Source organism: Parus major, chromosome 1, assembly GCF_001522545.3.
Source record: "Parus major isolate Abel chromosome 1, Parus_major1.1, whole genome shotgun sequence".
Taxonomy (NCBI): Eukaryota; Metazoa; Chordata; class Aves; order Passeriformes; family Paridae; genus Parus; species Parus major.
In genome coordinates this window covers 11,354,597-11,377,354 of record NC_031768.1, presented here as the reverse complement: position 1 = coordinate 11,377,354, position 22,758 = coordinate 11,354,597, and the positions used below count along the sequence as shown (strand labels likewise).

Sequence of the window (22,758 nt, the reverse complement as noted above, 5' to 3'; positions counted from 1 at the left end):
GTTTGTTGAAACTCATTAAGATATGTAACAACATAGCAGAACAGACTGTTACAAGGACAGGAATGTTTTCAAGTAGACGTGCCACCTGCTGAAGATACAGCCTTATGGAGGGGCAGTTTTGGGGATTTTCCCCCATCTTTATTCATTCTCTGCCCCTATCTGCTGGCAGCACCATGCAGGTCCTGAGCTGACTTGTGCTGTGCAAGATCCCTCCCTGTGCAGTGATGGTCACTCCCAGGTGCCCTGACAGCCTAACCAGGCCACAGAGCAGCTGTCCCTCCACACCTCTGCCCTGTGCCTCCTTCCCTCCTCCCAGAGCCAGCCTCGTGGTCCAGCTCTGCTCCACTGACCTGCCCAAAGCATCCATGGGAAAAAGACTCTATTCTCTCTTCAAGTGTTTAAATGTTTCTGGACTGTCTCAAAACTGCTGATGATTATTAAAGCCTTGATTAACAGATTCCTAATGGCACCATATATCTGCATTAACATATTGATATAAATATTGGCATCATATGCCTATTCAAGAACACTGGAATTACTAGGTCAATTATTTTTGCATGCAAATGTGCACACAGTAAATCAAATTGAAGCAGTGATATACACCAATGATTTTTAAAAAATTCTTCCCAGCTTTGGGAGAAATAAATTACTTTGTGATATTGAGCAAAGAAAAATAAAACACTTCCTAGAACTGCTTTGTGTTGTCTAATGCTGTACTGCATTCTAGCTTCTATTTAATTGCAGTTTTAAACACAAATAGCTGTCTGACACATATATGGCTTTAAATAAATCCATATCTGCAATTTAGCAGTCTAGCAGGACTACTTGTAGGCAAGAAACAACCATCAAAGCCACTGGGAGTTGTATGCAGTTAACATATTCTTTCGAAAAGAATATTGATATTTTAAATTCTAGATCCCAGTTTCCATATATTAACTTCCTCCCAGTATTTTCAGAGTAAATATAAGTAATATAGAATATAATATAAAATATATATTATAAATATATGTAAAATAAATATATATAATATAAAATAAAGTAATATAGAACAGAATAATAAACAGAAAATGTAACTTTTAAAAATATGTAAATTTCTGGTAACATCATGGCCTATTTATCCTTGGTTATATGGTTAGAACTTTGAATCTTTGAAATTTTAAAGTAAAAATGATACTTTGATTCAAAGTCTGTTTGAAATAAAGTCTTTCTTTGGGTTTCAGCTCTTCTGAAACTCTCACTGCAATTCTTTTCATTTTTACACAGTACTAATCAGATAGTCCTGATAATGCAGTTTAAGAAATTTCCACCAGATAAGTCACAGCAACAAGGTAATTTTACTCTCCTATGCACATGTTGTCATTTGATTAATTTTAATCCTCTTGTGTTATGAACTAATCTGCTGAATTTTCTTATGTTTACTGAAAGTGGACAGTTCTCACATATTTATTTATCACAGTTCAGCTGATATTCAGCAGCTCTGTGATATTAAGTGGTTGAGCTCTTTGTTGAAAAGTTTAGAGGTATGCAGTGCAGCTGTTACTTGGATGCTACTAAAATTCCAACAAGAAAAAATCCTTGATCTACCTCATAATCTCCAAAATGAAGCTACTGGTGAACAGCATGTATTTTCAGAAGATGTTTCAATAATTGATAGATTATGGAAGAGATTAAAAAATTTGCCATCTGCTATGCAGCATGATACCCCAGTACGGCCCAGAGATTCTCTTTTCTGGGATATCTCCTTTCTAAATGAGAAAAAACCCAAAAAAAATCAGGAAAACCCCCAACAAACCTACCCTTACATGTGCCTGTTCAATTTTTACAACCTCTCCCCACAGTAGTTCTCTTCAGCCTGAGTTACTATTTTGTTTCAGTCTCTTTGTTTAGTCATTTCAGAGGGAGTTTTAAGACCAGTATGTACCAGACTTGACTTCCTCACATACTCATATTGAGATTCTATATCTAAACATATATATGTAATATATATGTACTATATAGAAATAATATATATATATATGAGATTATTTAGAAAGTTATACATGATATAGAAGTTGTGTGATAGTGAGACTGGGTGGAAGTTGTCTTTCAAAATAAATCACAGTATGTTTGGAAAGAAACTTGAACTCTTAATATTAAAAAAGAACTGCAGATAATCTGGTATAACCACATAAGGAATACAAAGGATTTGGTGCTAACAACACCAAAGTTGTGTGTTTGATCCCAATATGGGCCATTTACTTAAGAGCTGAACTCAATCCTTGTGAGTCCTTTCCAACTCAGGCTATTCTGTGATTTTATGAAAGAAACAGAGGATGTAGAACATCCCTCAAATAAAGCTGTATGGTAAATATAACAAAGAAGAAACAATTCATTTCAGATGGGCACATAAATTAATGCAGTTTAATATCAGGCTTTGGAAATCAATCCAGTAAACAAACACTTGTGTTTTGTGGCTGTTGATTAAATTATGCTGCCATACCTATGCTGTAAGTGTAAACATACAGAGAGTTCCTGAGCTGAAAATGAATAACTGAAAGAAGGTAACAGAGAGAACACACAGGAATTAGGGACCTGTGTACCAGGTCTGGCTGACATGGAGTTATGTTTATACACAGAAGCTTTTATGGTGCTTTGTTTTGGATTTGTGTCTAAAAAAGGTGTTGGTAACACACCAGTGTTTGACTATTGCTGAACAGAGCTTGCACCTCAAGACTTCTCTTTTTCCCATTCTACTTTCCAGGGGTGGGGGACAAGAGATTGAGAGGGGACACTACCAGGACAACTCCCCCAAACTGGCCAAAGGGATATTCCACACCAAATAACATCATGATCAGAAATAAAACTTGGGAAGTTTTGGCTATTGATGCAGCTGTTGTTCAGACACCAGCTGGGCATTGCACTGCTTGTGGGAGATAACAAGAGGGTGCTTATGGACCACATGTGGGTTTTTTCCTTCATTTATTAAATTACTTGTATCTTGACCAATGAATTTTCTTTTGCTTTTCCTATTCTTTCCCCTGTTCTGTTTCATGTGTGGCTTAGTGATTGGGAAGCTGTGTGGGTGCTCATTGCTGGCCTGATCTCAATCCAGCAGGACCTGATCATTCAGTCCAGCCAGGATACCTTTAAAGCACGTGTTTGTGGAGCTTCCTAATTTATATGACATGCTAAACCAGAATAAGGGAGTTTGAAACATGCAAAAGGGACTGAATCAGCAGCAGGGAGAAACTCTTGGTTTAGAGTAGGAACTTAGGAAGTGCAGCATTTGCTCCTGCATTGCCCTGTCTTGAACAGTATTTTTATTTTTTTTCCCTTAAAATAGCTTTTGTAGTTTAATTTTTTATACAAATTACTTTTGGTCATGAAAGGATTAGTAATAATTCAGACAAAAATTCTATTTAATTTGGCCTGGATTAGGTAAAAGAGAGAATGACATGAAAAACTTCTCACCAGATTGACATAATGCTATTTTCATGCTTATTCTGCCTCTAAGTAGCCCAATACCTAGGCACATATACTCTGTTTCTTGTTAGTGCAGTATTCCCAAGCCAAGAAACACAGCATTTTTAATTAATTTATAACAAGACATAAATTTCTTTTTTTGACATTCCTCTTCCTATGGGCTAGTGTATTTGCCAAAATTCCTCAACTACATCTACATTTTTTACAATTTATCTGGGGTTGGGAAAAGCGCAATTTTTAGAAACTAACTTCTTTAATAGATGATGATACCCAAAATAATTTTTCTGTTTTCCTGAAATGTCATTCAGGAAAACATTTTATTCCATTACTGGCACCCTCTCATAACAGCCACTACACAGTTTAAGACTGAGAACAAAATATGTGGTTTTAGCCTAAACCATATTTTTCACATGAGTTTTCAAGAGAATGAGAAATGCCTTTTGTCCTGGGGTGACATTTTCAAATTGAAAACACTGTATCCAACAGAAGTGCGGTGTAGCAATATGCAAAGCTGTGATAGCAGTCAGTGTAAAAAGAAATTTAATTGTGTATTTAATTGTGTATTAGAATATATAATATTACTAATAATATTCACTTTTTTTTCATTTTTTCCAATTTTATACTGGTAGTATTTTGAAAGAGCAAAATCTAAGCAGTCTAAGAATAGAAGTGACCATGTTCTCCCTCATCTCCATAATGTGTTGTTTCTAAGCTCTGCTTCTTCATTCCTGTCAGAGCTTATTTTTGTATCAAATAAAAGCATACACAAACCAAAAATAGACAATCTTTGCATGTCTTCATAATGAGAACCCACACTAGAATACCATGTGTTATGTTGGACAGAGTTAATTGGTTCAGGCACTGTTCTGAGTGCACTATAAACTATGAAATCTTCCTTTTTATTTTTTTTGTTTTAATGCTAGATAGTCTAAGCAAAAAGAGGAATGTAACAAGGATGGTAAAGAGAGGTAATCCAGAACAGACTGTGATTTTGATGGTAAACTATTGTTGTGAAAATTGTTTTAAAGAAAGTGATTCTGAGTCTTATGCATCATCACTCAATGAAATTTTGAAATGCTGTTTTACAAGCAGACAATTAAGGAAAGCCTGTGTTCTTGACCTGTTATGCCTGCTAATTGCAACCCTATCCAAAAATCTTACAGCACATAAACAACATCCTTGGATTTCTCTACCCATCATATTTACTCTCCCTACATACTGCCATCTTATATCTGTGTTCCCTAGTGCCCTCCTTGACAATTTTCCAGATTTAGGAACAATACTGGTGCTTTCTCCTTTCTACACCCACTTTTCAGAATATTTTGTGATTTACAATATCACTTCTTTCTCAGGTTTGCAAATGCCTTATTAAAAAACCCCAAAGTAGCTGACAGAATAGAAGACACAGTGACATTGCATAATCTTCTTTATATAAAATTAAATTAAGAACAGAATTATCAACACAGGTGAGCAGGAAAAAGTAAATCTGTTGTTAATTTTTATTTCATTAAATATCATGAAGTGAAAAAAAAAATTAGGATCATTTGTTATTTCTTTTACAAATGTTTTAGGAGAACTGTTTTTAACTGTCAGGCTGAATATCTTTAGGTGTCTGGAAATCAGATTTTAACCAATATATCGAAAATGTGAAGACTTTTTCTCACCCTGAAACCTATATATTGAATTGAAGCTTTTGAATTAGACCAGGCTGTAGTAGCAGACCCAAGAGTTATTAGCTTTATATTTTTCTTGAATATTACCTTGAATTTTACCTTGAAAATGATACACATGGTACCAAAAATTAAGGGGAAGTCCTTCTTAGTAATGTTAAATATTCTGTGAGTTGGGTCCTATCCAGCAGATCCAGCCTGCAGGAGACTTGTGTATTGAGCAGAATGATCTCATTATTAGGACAGTGATGTAGTGTGGTTTATTTCATACCCTGAAATCACTCAAGGAAATAACTGGGTGGATTATATTTATCCTGGACTCTGTATTGTGCTATTATGTGTAGCAATAACTGGCAGCATATTAAAATAGAGATCAGGGATTACAACCATTCTTTTGAAGGCAGTTCTGAAATTTCAAAGCTGTTGAATTATTCAAGTATTTTTCAATTTATAAAAGATGATTGACTGTTTGATGATGAGATGACATAAATAAAAACATTGAAAAGTATTGAATGTATTTTTTCCCCCACAGTTTTTTTGGAACCACCATTATTGAAGGTGTTGATTTTGTGTCAGTAGCAACCATAATTAAGAGAGGAAACATTAGATAATTAATTTGGTCAATGTCCTACTTTTGCACAAAGGAAAAAATAAAATCCAATCAAGGTAGAAATAGACATAATGAATAGAAATATTCAATCTATTAAATATTAAAAAATCTTGATGAATATTAAACCTTTGTTGTTTTCTGTCCCTATTTACAGAGCCAGTAGCACATGTTTAACATGTAAATATGTAGCATTTTTAGGGTAGCAATGTCAATATAAAAATCAAAATAATTCTCTGAATATATGTTTGCATCTTTTAAAATGTATCTTTATGTTCTTCAAGGAATTTGGAAATTGGGCTTTTAATTAGTTTTTGATACATCCTAGTTTTTCTTGACTGAAAAATGCACATGTGCTCTACACATCACATGCAGAGTGTTGGTAGAAACTGCTGGTTATGGTGCATGCATGCTATCATCATCTAAGTGTTCACAGTAATATTTTGAAGAATGTGACAGTCTGTTTTTCTTTTCATTATGTGGTTTTAAGCCTCTGTTTATGTTCCTCAGTTACTGTGGAATAGGGTGTTTTATGCAGAGATCGACAGTTATCTCCTGAAATATCAGCTATGAGAAAATAGCACAGAGTGATATCTGTGTCTTATGATGGGAATGATGAGCTTCTATTATATCTGACAAAATTGAATTAGCACCTTCTCATAGATTAGCACATTGGCTGAGCAGTAGTGTGAGGGTTTTCCTGGAAGATTTTTAAGGTATTAAGCCTTCCAGCTGTAATAAGTTTAATACAGTTCTAAGTGACTTGAATGGCAGTGTTGGCAGTTTAACTGGTGTAGTATTTCTGAAAGGAGGAAGGGAAGCACTCTCACATTCATTTCATTCAAAGACCACTTTGAGAAGAGGACATATGTTTCCTTAAAGTTATCACTGAGTGTAACTGGAATAAAACACAGAATTACAGAATGGTTGATGTTGAAAGAGACCTTTGTAGATCACATGGTCCACCTAGAAATGACTTTTCAGCACCATGTCTCTCTGGCTTCTAAATATCTCTAAGAATGGAGAACCCACAACCTCCTGTGTGAATTTTCAGTAACCCTTACAGGAAAACAAAGTGTTTCCTGGTGTTCAGAAAGAGCCTGTCATGTTTCAATATGTGCCCATTGCCTTGTGTCCTGTTACTGGACCCCAGTGGAAAGAGCCTGGCTCTTTGCACCTTCCCTTCAGGTATCTGTATTCATTACTAAATCCCCCCTAAGCCTTCTCCAGGCTGAACAGTCTCAGCTCTCAACCTGTGCTCATAGCAGAGATGCTCCAGTCCCTTAATCAGCTTTGTGGGCCTTCGTTGGACACTGCAGTCTGTACATATCACTTATATTTAGGAGCCCAGAGCAGGATACAGCACTCCAGGTGTGGGCTCATTAGTTCTGAACTCGAAACACAGCACTGTAATAGCTGCTTAAAAGAAATAAACTCTCCCCCATCTAAATCCAGGACAAGTAGATATTCTGCTATGATATCTGGTGGGATATTTGGATGCAGTTTGTGCCAAAAAATGAACAAATAGTACAGTGAATACATAGATAAATCAGATGATCCTTAGCAGGCTTTTCTAGAATCATAGAATATGCTGAGTTAGAAGGCACCCATCAGATTGTGAAGTCTAACTCCTGGCCCTGCACAGGACACCCCAAGAGTCACACCATGTGCCTGAGTGCATTATCCAAACTCTTCTTGAACTCTGTCAGGTTTGGTACTATGACCACTTTCCTGTGCCCAACCACTGGCTGAAAAGCAGTTCCCTGATATCCAGCCTAAACCTCTGCTGACTCAGCTTCATGCCATTTCCTCAAGTCCTGTCTCCTCAAGTTATGAGAATGAAAAAATTAAGGGACTTGGCCTTAAGCTTCCCTTCATGGGGATATTGAAGACCCCAATGAGGTCTCCCCTTGGTCTTCTTTTCTCCAGGCCAAGCAAGACAAGTGACATCATAGAGTTTCCTCTCCAGACCCTTCACCACCCTCACTGCCCTCCTTTGGATGTTCTTTAGCAGTTTAATGTCTTTTTTGTACTGTGGCACCCAGAAGTGCCCCCAGCACTGGAGGTGAGGCCACCCCAGCCCAGAGCAGAGCGGGACAATCCCCTCCTTGCCCGGCTGGCCATGCTGGGCCTGATGTCCCCAGGACACGCTTGGCCCTCCTGGCTGCCAGGGCACTGCTGGCTCAGATTCAGCTTTCCATCCACCAGGACCCCCAGGACCCGTATGAGAAATATCACTCTGAAATAAAGTCAGTGGCATCTAACCTGCATAGTTTATCATTCACCCAATACAAAGGGCTTGAAGCAGAGTTGGTGTTATTCAGCAATATATTCTCATGGATTCTGCAAGTTAAAGGAATTGAGAACCATTAGAAGTGAATATCCTGAGAGAGAAGGATGTCTGAATTTACAGACTAAAAATGTAAACCAAGGTCTACTAAATGAAGCAGTGAAAAGCAAGATTGCAACCTGATGATAAAGTATGATGAAGAAGTTATTACCTGGTAACTCATATAATGAAATTAACACTGCTTTGAGGTGGCTGTTAATTCATTTTTGGCATTGGGATTTAGAAGCAGAGAGAAATAAAATCAGGTGAGAGAGAATGCTCTTTCAGAGAGGTAAAAATGAAATGATAAAAGATGTAATTGAATTCTGGAATAAATGAAAGTTAGTTTCTTTGGTCCTAAGGGGAAGCTAATACTGTAGCTTTCTTTCCATTCACTTCAATTTATGCATGAGTACAAATAAGTCTTCTTAGGGCCTTGCAACAACAGTTATTAATTTTTAGAAACTGTTGTGTAGGAAAATTGGAACAAGGGCATATTATTTTCCCTTCCTGGTGGTAAAAGTAAATGTAGGAGAAGGCACTCCAATGATATATGAAATATTTGTGTGAATTCTGTTCACAATGAAAATTCACTCTAAAGTTTGTGTGGTTTTGCTCTATCTTTCTATATTGGATCAACTTAGGTTATTGCTTACACAGGGATGTGTGAAAAAGTCTGTCTTTCTTATTTTGCAATGTATAGTAAGTACTGTGGCATTATCCAAATATAGGACTCAAAAATTCACTATCTAATATGATTTTCTCCCAAAATATATTATCAATATAGATCAAAATATTGTCTAAGTTTAAACTGCAAATACTGCTTTGCCTTGCACATTAGCTGGAGTTCTCTGTCAAAGTCAGTATTCAACCAGTTCTAGGAGGAAAATTGAGCTTTACAAAAGTTGATTTTCTAAGATGGATATCTATCTGTCTATATGAGCTCTTTTAAAGTTAATAAAGTGTCAAATTCAAAGACAAAATATTTATATGAGACATAGATAATGATTTTAAATTTCAATAAATTTTCCTTTGGATCTGCTGATTGCTTTCTACTGACTGGATTGGGGCCTAATTAGCTAGCTGAGACTGGACATTCAGTGTATGAACCTAATGGTGACTTCATGGTTGAAATTATTTAAGAAAAAAATACAAGCTTTTGTTAAAGAAGGCATTGTGGAAAACAGCTCTTTTCCTTTTGATTTGATATTCTTAAGTAAAAATTAAGTAAAAATACAGGGGACGAGGGTGTGAGTTTGGTGGTTTTTTGGCCTTGGGGTTTAGTTATGTTACTGGGGTTCAGAATGTCAAAAATATTCAGTTTTTCTTTCTGACAAGCAATTATTGTGGGACAGTATTGGTAAGGGCTGATGTCATTCAACTGGAAACAAAATGAAAGCATTAAAACCCATAATTTATAATGCAGTTCTGGAAACTTAGGAATTCCAACTACGACCTGTTTAATATGTTCTTGAATAATCCATTTATATTACTGAAAGTAATCTTCCTGGAAGTATCTCTTTTGCACATATGGACTTATTGTAAAGACAGTTTCTTCTCCTCCTTCAAATGTATGCCAAACTTTCACACTTTTTTGATTCAGAGCACAATTCCTTGTGCTAATATCTTCTGAGACTTTCAGTTACATGGTAACCCTGAAGATATTCGATTGATGCAATTTAGATGGTGACATCCTGTGCACCACATGCCCTCTGTGTTGCACTAATTTCACTTCAGTATTTTATAAGTGGTCATGCTGGAGTTCCACAAAAGATAAAAGAGCAATTGGTCAGTTATTGATCAGAGATTATCAACATTTAGTAATATATGTCTTAATAGCTCTGTCCGCTATAGACAAGTACATGACATTAACATTATGAAAATGTAATTAATTTTTCAGGGATAAAAAGCATGCTGGTAGTCCCTCAATGGACTTTTATTTCAAATGCAATACTCTCCCACAATAAAGACTGCTGTGTGAATAGTGCTTTCCAAAGCTTTTGACAATCTCTTGTCATTTTCTCTTCTCTTGTAGCTGATGGATGCACTGACTGGTCTGTGGATTACAAGAAATATCAAGTTCTAGTGGGAGAACCTGTTCGTATAAAATGTGCACTCTTTTATGGATATATTAGAGCTAATTACTCCCTAGCCCAAAGTGCTGGACTTAGTTTGATGTGGTACAAAAGCTCTGGACCTGGAGATTTTGAGGAGCCTATAGCTTTTGATGGAACCAGAATGAGCAAAGAAGAAGACTCCATTTGGTTCAGACCAACAGTGGTACAAGACAGCGGGCTCTATGCATGTGTTATAAGGTACTATATTTTAATATACTGCATTTTAATTGACCAAATATGAAACAAGGCTCTTAACAGTGAGATTTTTGTGCCAAAATAAATTTTTTCAGATCATGTTCCTTTTTCTTCTCCTGGCATTCCTTTCCCTGAAGGTTTTTATGCCTGACTAGAAATTGTTATTGAATGTCTTGAACATATTAACTTTTCTTTTGTATAAAATAAGTCATTTATAATAAAATCTAAAATTTATAAGGTAGTTGGGACTGGATGAATAAGTCATCTTGATTCTGGTTTCACTCATGGAATCACTATCTTAGAGTAAAAAAAAATTATTTTTTTTGCATTCAGATTTAATATTATGTAGATTTCATCAAGTGATTTAATTAAATTAACTTTTTTTTTTCTGAAAAAAAATTGATATTTTGTGTAAAGTAGCTGCATCAAGGAAAACAGGTGAAATTTCAGCATTTCTACATACACTCTCTAGAATTACATCTGGCTTAACCTGATAATAGAGGCTGTGTGCCAGATGTCTTCCAAAATTATTTAACCTTCTGATTCATCAAGATTTCTCATCAGAAACTGGACTGGATTCTACTTCTGATTTCTGCAACAGGTTTTTGGCTTCTTTCTGCATCTTTAATATGGTTCATACCAAGATATTTTTCTGCCTTTTACAGTGATCTTCTCTATCTGGATAACTATAAAAGTTTATATAACTATAAACTATAAAATACTAATACACAATAGAAAGAGTCAAAAGCAAAGTGTGAAACAACTGAGTGGCTAGAAAAGGAATGCATGATGCAGCTAGTACAATGATGAAAGAAAAACTGGAAATTGTTTTATCAACAACTGGAAAGGTTTAGTGTCTGTCACTTTTTATTTTTTTTTAATTTTTTTTTTTTATTTTCCTTTTTTTAAAATTGGGCTTTGTTTTGGTTGTTTCATTTTGGTTTTTTTTCTTGGATAGAGGGAGGGGAGGACAGATCTGGTTTGTGTATGCTGAAGGAGATTTTTACTAAATACTGTGTTTATAAAAACATTATTCTATGAGCTCTTTACCTGTGAGACATTTCAAAAGACATTGTTTGTTGAATAGTATATTCAGCATGGTTTTTCTAATGATAACAGCTCTCTTTAAAAAAAAACACTAAAACCTATATTATAAGCTCTTTAAGGAGAATTTTTAGTTATATTTGGATTAATATTTTCTGATAAGTGTGTAACAGTAGCTATGAAAATGAAATTTTGTCAATTATTCCATAATGCTATTTAAAATGCCATAATTAATCTCCTCTGTTTATATAAAGAAAACCTTAGTTATCCCATGTTGCAATTTCCAGCAAGTATAGATAAATGCTGCATTTAGCTACTCAGACATGCCTTATGTTCATCATCTTAACTTGTATTCATGGCATTTTTTACATGGATTTTTATTTAATCCAGAGGTAGGTAGGACCATGTTCTAATCTGCTTTAAAGTAGTGTGGTGATTTGCTACCAGTCAGAAGTTGCACCTACAAATAAACCACTCCTCTTCCCACCTCCCCCTTTGTCACGAGAGGAACAAGGGCAGAGAATATGGGTTGAGATGACAATTTAGTGAAAGCAAGCAGCAGTGGAATAAGAAAAGCACAGTAATAGCAGCAATATTAATAACAAATAAAAGATATTTTACACTCAGGAGGTGTTCATCACCTTGACCAGTGCATGGCCACCAGGACAAAGACAAGATGCTGGTTCTCCCCGTAGGTTGCACCGTGTGGCTTTCCCCACACAAAGATCAGATGTCAGCTGTTCCTGCTCCCAGCACCATGTGCCTCTTCCTACACAAAGACAGGTTGGTGGGAGCTTCCCACCATCCCTAAGTCCAAGACAATGGAAAATGATGGACAAAGCTCTGAAAGCTGAATTGCTCATGTCACACAGCCCCTCTGTTTCGCTGGGCTCAGCTCCTCCCAGCTTGGTTTCTCCACTGTTTTGTTCCCTGCAGCTGCTTCCCGCACCAGCACTGCCACTTTTGACCACTCCACCCCACTGGGGTGCAGGCTGCATTCACTGCTGGTCAGAACCACAGCCAGTGCCACACCTGAGGAGTGGGAAGGGGATGGGTGATGGTGGTAGAGGATGGGGTCAATCCTAGACACCTCCCTGAGATGAAGAGAAGAATGTCACATCACAGGGTTGCTTTTTATTTATCATATATGGACAGTGAATATAGCTGGATAAGCTGTACTAAGAATTAATTCAAGAATATTCAAGTACAGCTCCCAGAAATTATGTATATGCTACACACATCTGGTATAATAGTAAATAATAAGTAGTTTCTGTCAAAAATCCTACATTTAAAGTTTCAAAAATAGCTGAAATATTGTTCCTATCGAGAGAACATTTCCTTCATGTGTTCTTTTTTTTTTTTTTTCCCTGCCTGAAAACATCAATTACAATGTTTCTAGTCGTTGCCCAACAAAATTTCAGCATAGGTCAGGGAAACTGGAATTATGTAGTTAGGCCTCAGTGAAGATTTACGTGATTTAGAATCATAGAATCGTGGTACCATTTGGGTTGGAAAGGATCTCCAAGATCATGGAGTCCAACATTTCGACAAGGAGAATCACATCAACTAAAACATTTCATTATGTGCCGCATCCAGTTGTTTCTTGAACGCTTCCAAGGATGGTGACTCTACTTCCTGGGCAGTCCATTCCAGTGCTTACCTACTCTTTCAATGGAGAAATTATTCCTGATGTCCAACCTGAACTTCCCCTGATGCAGCTTGAGGGCATTTCCTCTTGTCCTGTCTCTGATGGCCTGGGAGGAAAGGCCAACCCCCACCTGGCCACAACCTACTTTAGGATAGTTTTAGAGAGTAAGATCTCCCCTGAGCCTCCTCTCCTTTAGATTAAACAATCCCAGTTCACTCTGTGATTCCTCATATGATTCACTCTCTAGACCTTTCACCAGCTCCACAACCTTCCCTGGACATGCTCCAGCCCCTTAATGTCTTTCTTGCAGTGAGGGGCTCAAAACTGGACGCAGGATTTGAGGTGTGGCCTCACCTTTTCTGAGTACAGGGGAACAATCATTGCTGGCCACACTACTGTTGATACAGGTCAGAATACCACTTGTTTTCTTGGTCACCTGGGCTGTTGACTGGAAGCCCAAGATCCTTTCCTGCTGGGCTGTGCTTGAGCCACTCTTTCCCCACCCTGTAGCACCTTTGTAGGTGAGCAAAGTGCAGGACCCATCACTTCACCTTTTTTAACCTCATGCAACTTTCCCCAGCCCATGGATCCAGCCTGTCCCAAACTCTGCAGAACATTTCAGCTGTACCATCCAGCAGACCAACATTCCTGCCCAGCTCACTGTCTTCTGAAAAACTACTGAGGGTGCTCTCATTGCCCTCTTCTAAAGCATCAATAAAAATATTAACAGAACTGGTTCCAGTAGTGAACCATGGGGAACTCCACCAGTGATGGCCAACAAGTGGATGTAGCACCCTTCACCACAACTCTCAGGATCCGGCCATCCAGCCATGATTTATATCTATGGACATGTTTAATATTTATGAACATAAATTGTTTTGTTCAGCTCTAACATTTAGTGGATAAAAATGCATATGAACAAGTCTCATTCAGAAACATGAATGTCTATAAAGAATTCTTAGGGTACAGACAAATAATGATAAGAATAGAAGTTTAAATAAAGCATTACAAATTATATTAAAGATGAAAAATCTTTAACATACTTAAATTCATTAGGTACTTATTAGCCATAAAAATGCTACCCATAATTAATTTAGTGATATTCAGCTTCGAAGATTCAAATTCAGATGACAGCAAGGTTCAAATAGGGAATAACAGCATTTATGGAGATTGTTCAAATCTATTTTCATCCCCAGTTGGTAAAAAAAACCTGAGCATTTGCTTCAGTATCCTTAACTATTAGTAACATAGTTACTTTCCATTAGTAACACACAGTACAGCATTTTAGACAAAGAGGTGAAGACTGAAATAGTGGAAAGCGAGGGAGGGAGGGAGGAAGGAAGGAAGGAATTTTTCATGAACCTGGTGCAAGCATCATTTCTTCATCATCTTGAATAATGTAAAACATGTTTAAAATGGGAATTCCTGTTTCTGGGTACCAAACATTTTTGAAATCTGTCTTACATGAGGAAGGCTTTTTATCCTGGCTATATATGATTATAAATATTTTTATTTCTTTATAGAGTTTTTAAAAATTATCATCTTAAGAAAGGAATAAGCATTCATATAACAACTACATATCAAATCTCAATTAAAAAAACCAAAAAACTAACGGAAACACTTCCAAAGCAACAACAACAACAAAACACACACAAAAAAAAAACAACAAAAAAACCCCAAAAACCTAAAAGAGGAGAAGGTATCAGAAAATAAAGTCATAAACATGGTGTTCCCTAGATCTCCATGAGACCTTTGGTTATATTTATACGTATTACTGACAAAGCAATCTGACAATGGATAAGAAAAATAAGCTTTCTCAAAGGAATACCAAAGGAGCTAGCAATTCCTCAGAAAGAAAGAATTTCAGAAGAGCCTGTTATTCTATGAATTTCTTCAAGACAGTATCACCACTCGTTGTCCCGGGTAACAAGTGGTAGGACAACAGGACACAGCTGCCCAGTGGGAATTGTGGACATATTAAATTAGCAGTTGGACTCAAGCATCTTAGAGGTCTTTTCCACCCTTAGCAATCCTGTGGTTCTAAGAAAACAACAACTCTGACAGCCTCACAGAATGGTGGGCAAGTTCAGGAGGACCTTGTTGAACGTGAGATAGACTTTCCTTGGTCCCTGTCTTTGTAGTCATTTGGTTTATAGAGAGCATGGGGCGCAATTAACTGTGTCTGTTATTTTTACACTCCATTTGTAAGTCTGAGTGTCTGAGATATTTCCAAGATCTTTAATTTTTGTGAAAAGGGTAACCATCACAAGGAAGCTGGCTCTTATTCTGTTTCCTCCATCTCCTTTTCAAATGCAAGCTTGGTAGGCTGGTCAGGTCAGATATCCATGAAATTTTTAACTGTGACTTAGGGATGCTTGGTGAGTTGAAAAAGCCTTCAGGCTAACATTAGGAATTTATACAGGTTGGGTAGCTGACGCTTACATTAAGTGTTCTACAGATGGCAAAAGAAGTGGCTTCTAGAAATAAATGGGGGATTTTCTTGAAGTTAATGCTTATTGAAAGTCAGGAGATTGAAATCCATTAATTCTCCACTCCCCTGTCCTGACACTGCAGGAGGTCAGCTGTTTGACATTATCATCTTCCTTGTACGTGATAAACACCTTCCACATGTGTTAGGGCAAAACTAATAATACTGAGGAGATAAGCAGGTGAGTGCAGGGCACATCTTCTCATTGTGCAGTTGGTACAACTTATGCATAGAGCTAAATTCCTGTGTTTGCTATTTGCTTGGCTGACTGAGAACTCAACAATGAAAAACCAGCAAACAAACATGATAATAAATAGAAAAAGGAAAAATATGACCCTTACAGTGGGTGGAGTCATGAATAAGTGAGGAGTCTTGATAGGCTAGAACTGAGCAGGTTAGTTCAGATACTTCTTTTATGTAAGACTTAAGGAATATATTAATTTTTACTGGTGGCAAAATAGTAAATGTCTATACTTACACAGAATAGGGGAAGAATGTTGATATTGGGAAAGAAGAATAAATTAGTGTATTTGACTGAGCAGAAGGCATTGTTAATATTGCATTTTAACACTCTGAACTTATGGCAGAGGCATAAATAATGCTTGAAGATTTAAAGAAAAGCTTTTTTTGTGATATCCATTTTCTTTCACTGCTATTTCTTTTGTTGTTGAGATATTTGCTCAAATACAGCAGTGTAACAAATAGCAGTTTGACTGTTGCTTTCACTGTTTTATTAGAAGTTTGTTATTTTCTCCTTAAGAACACTTCCAGCAAACTAGATTTGCCCTTTGATTGTCAAGGTTCTTCTGCTCACAACTAAATTATTAATTCTGACCAAAAAAGTAACACTTCAGATCTCATTTCAACAAAACAGTAAAATATGACTGTGATGTTTGGTTCTGCAAATGTAATTTATGGGAGGAAAGGCCTAACAGATAGTCAGGTTGCATTACTATGCGTTGTTCATAGCAAAAATCATAGTTTCTATTTTGTTAAAGAGTAGGCAGTATTTTGTCTGTTTTACACTCTGCTTCTACTTCCATACATCTTAGAAAAAGTCCAAAAACTATGCAAAAGATTGGAAGAAGTGGCTTTCCAAAAATGGAAGGAAAAGGCAAAGAACTAAAATGGCTTTCACTAATTTTCAAAAGTCACTTTTAATTTTTTTCAAATTTTTATAATTTTTTTTTCTTTTTTCTTCTGTCAGAATTCAAAACAATCAAGTTGTATTCCTAATAGTAATATGGCCATCCACTTGGTCATTTAAGTTTGCTCTTAACATCTAATATTGAATTTTGAATCTGCTCTCCAAGTGCTTACCTCTTTGTGTATAAGCTATCTGTGGACATCAAATTCAGTTTAAACATCTAAATTCTAAAAAGCTGCATGTCAATTGTTTCCTTTTTTAATTCTCCTTGTTATCAGGACAGAAAGCAATTTAACTGATGTTAAAATATAGCTAAATTTTGAGTCCATTATACAAGAATAGGTGTCTAATGCTGCTTTAGAGGCTCTAGGAGCATTTCCAGGAACTTCCAAGGGTGACATATTGACATTAGTTCTGGAGAAGGCTGAATGTGGGATTAATTTGGGTAAGCCACATGCCACTAGTCAACCACTCTAAGATAAATAAAATGAGCTTTTTGTGGCTCTCAAGCTAAACCATTTTCTAGGCTCCATCAGGCAGACTGACAGCTACAGTAGGAGTTTAGATGTAGCACACAGGTGTATGAATGTAAATGGATGGCAGAACTGAAATGTCTGAAACTTCATTCCAAATTAAATTAACTTCATTTGTGTGTTTCCATCACATACATTGAAATGCAGTGGCTGATATGAAAGTCAAGGGACATATCTCTGTACTTAGTGCTATGACATGAGGCTGGCATTTTAAAATATTAAATTTATTTGATGAGTTATAATGTAAGAAAGTAATGGAATTGAATTAATTTTTGATCATATTTTTTTCTGAAATGCAAATCTAAAATAGTGATTGAGGCTTACAAAATTTATCAGACTGACTTAAGAACCATCAGTTCCACAAATAAGTCTTTTAGTAATTACTTTAACCTTTCCAAGGTTTCTGACCAAAAAATATTACAAATCATCCTTTAGAAAAGGGGAAGAGAAGCAGCAGCTCTGAATCTTTAGTCAGGCTCTCAGAAATATCAATATTAAGTGGTCTCTGGTGAAGTTTTGCATGCTTTTCCAGAAGGGTTCCATCTGAAATGGGTGTGTATGCCATGACCCAGAAAGGTTACTAACTCTACAGTAGAGACACTGTAGAGAACTTGCCTACTGACTAATTTCTGCTGCCACTACGGTAAGGGTAAATAAAGTTGGGAAGAAGGTGCTGTGTTTTCAGGATGTCTTTGGAACAATTCCATTAACACCTGCTTCCCACAGGAATTAGACTAAGCCCCAAGCCAAGACTGAGCTAAAGCAGTCCTAGCAGCAGTGAGAAGTTCTTTCATGGTCCTTGTTCTGGCCCTTGCTTCTCTCTCCTCCTCCTTCACAAAGCAGACAGGCACCCAATATTCCCAATAATGAAGAGGAGGTTGTGTAGTTCCCAGCAAAAAGAAGAGTGGAAAGGCCTCTGTCCTTCTTCCCCTTCTCTTCAATCTTCTCCTCTGTTTTGATTAAATAACAAAAAAAGCAAACAAACAAATAGCAACAAAAACAACAACAAAAAAGAAGCAAGCTGGGATATCTGTGGATTCATCTCTATCTGATACAGAAAGAAAGGGGAAACATCTTTATCACAAGTCTTCAAGCTGAGGCTTAATTGTTTGTCTAGGGGTTGTTTCTGTGTGCTATGGAAAATTGGTTAAATGTAAGAGGATGTCATGGTGAAAAAAAATTTAAAAAATGGTTGGAGGGATTTTTATTTTATACCTGTGAGGAGAAGTGTTCAGGAAAATTCAGATGCAAATCAGGTGGACATTTGGAAACTTGTTATAGTCATAACAAAATCAATGAAGGAGAAAACAGTGGTAAGATTAACAGTGAAAAATAAATAGTCTGCAATTAAATATAATTTAATTAATGAATTAATTTCATTTAAGTTTTCTGATATTCCTAACAGATTCTTTTTATTTTTGGCCATCCAGTAAATAATTTTATAGGAATTCTATCTCCTAGTCAAAAGCACAAGTAAGAGAGAGTATAGAGTGAACTGGAGGAAAAAATACTGATGTTAATGAAATATTGCCTTTGAAATGTATGGCATGAAAGAAGCAAGTTACTTGCTGACTCTGGCAATGTCAAAATAGCAGTTTTTTTCAAAGGATTGCTGATGTACATGATTCAATAGTTCAGTGTGAAGAGAGTTAAGTACTTGGAGAAGTCATGTGAGATCTCAAAGTGACTCCAAATTTGATGTGTTAGAAGTAATAAAATGACATCTTGTAACACCTAAATAATTTGGATTCAAATATTTCACTTCCTTGTTTTATTACCATAAAATCAGAATTCACATGTAAGCAAGAGGTAAATAAAGACCCATGAATTGTTTCTTCAGTTACAATCTAGTCTATAGAATGACTAAAGTGTAACTCTTTTTCAGTAAATATACCTGAGTTGATGGTAAAAAAAAATAAATATTTGGTTTAGTTTTTTAGTCTACTTTTAAGGCTTACAGGGAGACTTAACAGATAAAACTTATTTGTAACACTGAAAATAATATTGCTGTTACTCCCACTATAGAGAGAAATGAATGAAATTTGCGTATTTAGTGCATGTGCAGTGTTATCATCTCTCAAAGTATTATAGCTTGGCAGTGCTAATTTCAAAGGTGGTGAGAGTGACCAACAAATCTTGTGGTATTTCATTGCAAAAGCTGAGAGGATTGTCAAAGGTCAAGGATGTCTCTGTAACCTTCATTCAGCCTTTTAATGCAGTAATCATTATGATACAGCATTTGAGTGCTAAATTTGGACTTCATTTAGAAAATTAATCAAGATTAGACAGTGAGAAGGGCTCCTATTTTCACTTAATACAAGAGCTGGTTTGTGGATGTACATACACACTTTAATACACACAGCCATAGTTGCTCAACTATGCTCAACATAGATAAAGATTTGAATATACATATATGTGCAATATTTGAAGATATATCTATATTGTATATAATAATAGAATCACAGGGGTTGGAAGAACCTTAAAGATGATCTATTTCCAACCCTTTGCCATGGCAGGGACACCTTCCAGCAGACCAGGTTGCTCAGAGCCCCATCCAGCCTGGTCTTGAACACTTCCAGGGATGGGGCATCCACAGCTCTGTTCCAGTGCCTCACTAACCCCTGGATAAAGAATTTCTTTCTAACACCTAAACTAGACCTACCCACTTTTAGCTTAAAACCATTCCTCCTTGTCACATCACTATCTGCCCATGGAAAAAGTCACTCTCCATCTTTTCTGAAGCTCCCTTAAAGAGACTGGAAAGTCTCCTCAGTCTTCTCATTTCCAGGCTGAACTAACAAAGCTCTCTCAGCCTATCTGCAGCATAGGTGCCAACAGATCACCTTCATGGCCTTTCTCTGAACCCTCTTCTCCTCTCTCTAACCTCTCACATCTTTCTTTTGCTGGAGGCCTCAGGCACACATTTATCTGTAGATGCAGGAAATAATAGGATTAATGACTTTCAGGTCCAGGTTCACAGCTATTCTCAATCAAGGTACCATGAACATAAATCTTGCATGTTTCAAATAGCAGTCAGTAACCCCCAGCTGGGGTTTGTTATTAAATGAAGAGCACATAGTCAAATACACCCTTGTGGTGGTTGATAATGAGTAATGACACTCCCAGGCAGTTTCTCTATGTGTGACATTATATCTACTAAAATAGCTATTGTTCCTGTTATATTCAGCGCTGTTTAAAGTATGACTATTAATATGGTACTTTACAGGCAAAAGTTTAATCAAATGCATTCAAATTTGTGTGCTTATTATCAGTGTTACATACTAAAATTAAGTTTTCTAGTAAACATCCTTGCTTTTGGCTACAGTTTTCGTGTACTGTTTCTCTGTTTGTGGATCCTTGGAAACAGGCAAGGCTTAATAAGAATTTAATTTATTTCAGCATAACCTTTTATATTGAGGCAAATGAAAAATAAAAGCCCTGATCTCATCTATCTTTTGATGAAAGTGTGCTTCCATAATGCCTTTCCTCTCAGTGCTGAGGAAAGAAGGATGAGGTGCATAGGCCTTCAGGCCTTGTATCTCTTCAGCAGCAGAAAAGAGCAGATTCTCAGCCTCAGAAACCCCCTGACCTTTCTACCAGAATACAGGCAAGGCAAATGTGTGATACACTGTCCTGCATTATAATTCTGTATAATGCTAATAACAAAGGGTAAAAACCAAAAGGTGGTTCTAATCCAGCATCTTTGCTGAATTTGCTTCAGAACCCCTGGATGGCAATATTCCAGGATTGGCAAGCCACAATTTGCCACTATTCTCATTTGAGCTGGAAAAGAATACCTTGAGAATGAGCACTTAAACTAATACTGCAAAAAAAAAAAAAAAAAAAAAAAAAGGCTTTAACTGAGCCATTCTTCTGGCTTCAAGGCATCTGAATCTCACGTGTTTTAGGAGCAGTTTTTTCCCAAAAAACACTGCCAAAGTGCAGAAAATACAAGTACTTTTCAATAGAAAACTCTCCCGTCTCAAAGTGTCTGAGTTTTTGACTGAGATTATGACTTCTTAGTCACTAGAAAATCGCTGATAACTCCAGTGGGACCTGGATTTGCAGTTATCCATTTGTATTAAAAGCTTCAGAGCTGTTAAAAACTACAAACAAATTCTTTCCTTCTACCACACTAATGTGTTTTCATTTGAGGTAAAATTCAAGAGTTGTTGGAAATGTCCTTCATAAGCACTTAGAGTCTAAACTTGGACGTGAGAGTCCACACAGCACTCACTCAGTTAAGCAGCTGGAATGAGGAGTTGAGTGTTCATTACTTACCCATGGAGTAAGCTTTTTTCAGCTGCTCATGCAGTCATTCCAAGTACATGTCATTTAATGGTCACTTTCATTCAGTCAAGGTTTATTTGAGAGGAGTTAATCTAAGGATCAAAAATTTCAGTTACCTCTGCAGTGATAAAAACTGGCTCTTTAAGAATTGTTTGGCCTAGGTTTTCAGGTTGGGCAGAAAAAAGAAAAAATATTTTCTCTGGAAGATCGAAGCCAAATATTCTAGTTTAAAGGTAAAAGTTTAATGAAAAACCAGGGTAGTGAAGTGGTAAAACTATATACGAGCTTATAAGGAAATGAAATCCTTTGTATTCAGTTCAGGATATGCTGTAAGTAAAACCAGGAGCTGCATACTGAGCAATAAGATAGGAAGAAAGATGAAATCAGAGAGCATTTACTGGGGATTGCACATCCACAGTTCCAAATCTGAAAAGAAAGTAGCTGAGTGGAGGAAAGGCTGGGGAAAAAGAAGTGTTCTCATGCTATTTAAAGATAACATTGTAATATAGGCACACAGGGTGGCAGGCTTAAGGAACCTTTAATTACTGCATTCCTTTACATCTAAGTTTTTTACTTCACATTTTTTGTTCAGGTATTTAAAATATACACATTTCATGGCAGCAGAGTTGTATGATTTTAATTTCAATGGGGTGTGCATACCTAGCTAAAATTAATATATTATCTCCCACTCTTCTGTCCAATGAATTTTACCCCAGGCTCTGTAGCATTACAGGTAGAAAAGTTATTAATAAATTCTATGGCTTTACTGCTATACAAAATTATATTGAATCCTTGTTCTTGTTAAGAACATCTCTAAGATGGCAGTGAGATTTAGTAGGGACACACAGAGCTTTTACATTTTTAGGGTGTACCATTCTTAGTCTCCCAGGGAAGGAGAGGGAGGACCAAGTGTCCCCAAGCCAGCAGAGCTGGTGCTGGAGGGGACACTGAGTGTGTGTCCAATCTCCCCACTGCAGAACAATTGCTGCTACCTGCCAAAATACCCTCTCCCCAAAAGATTTCCTTCACAGTAGCTCTGTTTCTATGCTTGGTAAGTGACAGTTCCTTTTTCTGCATTGGCAATGTTGCATTGATCCATTCATCACTTGAAGTGAGAAGAGGAATGGCCTCAAACAGTGTGAGATCCACTGGACTGTTATGATACACTGACAGTAAATACTCCATTTGTGCTTATTGAAATTGCTAATTTTTCCATTTGGCTCTCAAG

The 22,758-nt window shown here is 36.6% G+C and overlaps 1 protein-coding gene across 1 annotated transcript in view; it reads left to right on the top strand.

Moving 5' to 3' along the window:
- Positions 1–22,758, top strand: part of IL1RAPL1 (interleukin 1 receptor accessory protein like 1) — a 678,633-nt gene that overhangs the window by 360,442 nt on the left and 295,433 nt on the right. The window contains exon 3 of the mRNA XM_015624648.3: positions 10,104–10,383. Coding sequence (XP_015480134.1) covers positions 10,104–10,383 — 280 coding nt within the window. The remainder of the gene's footprint in view (positions 1–10,103; positions 10,384–22,758) is intronic.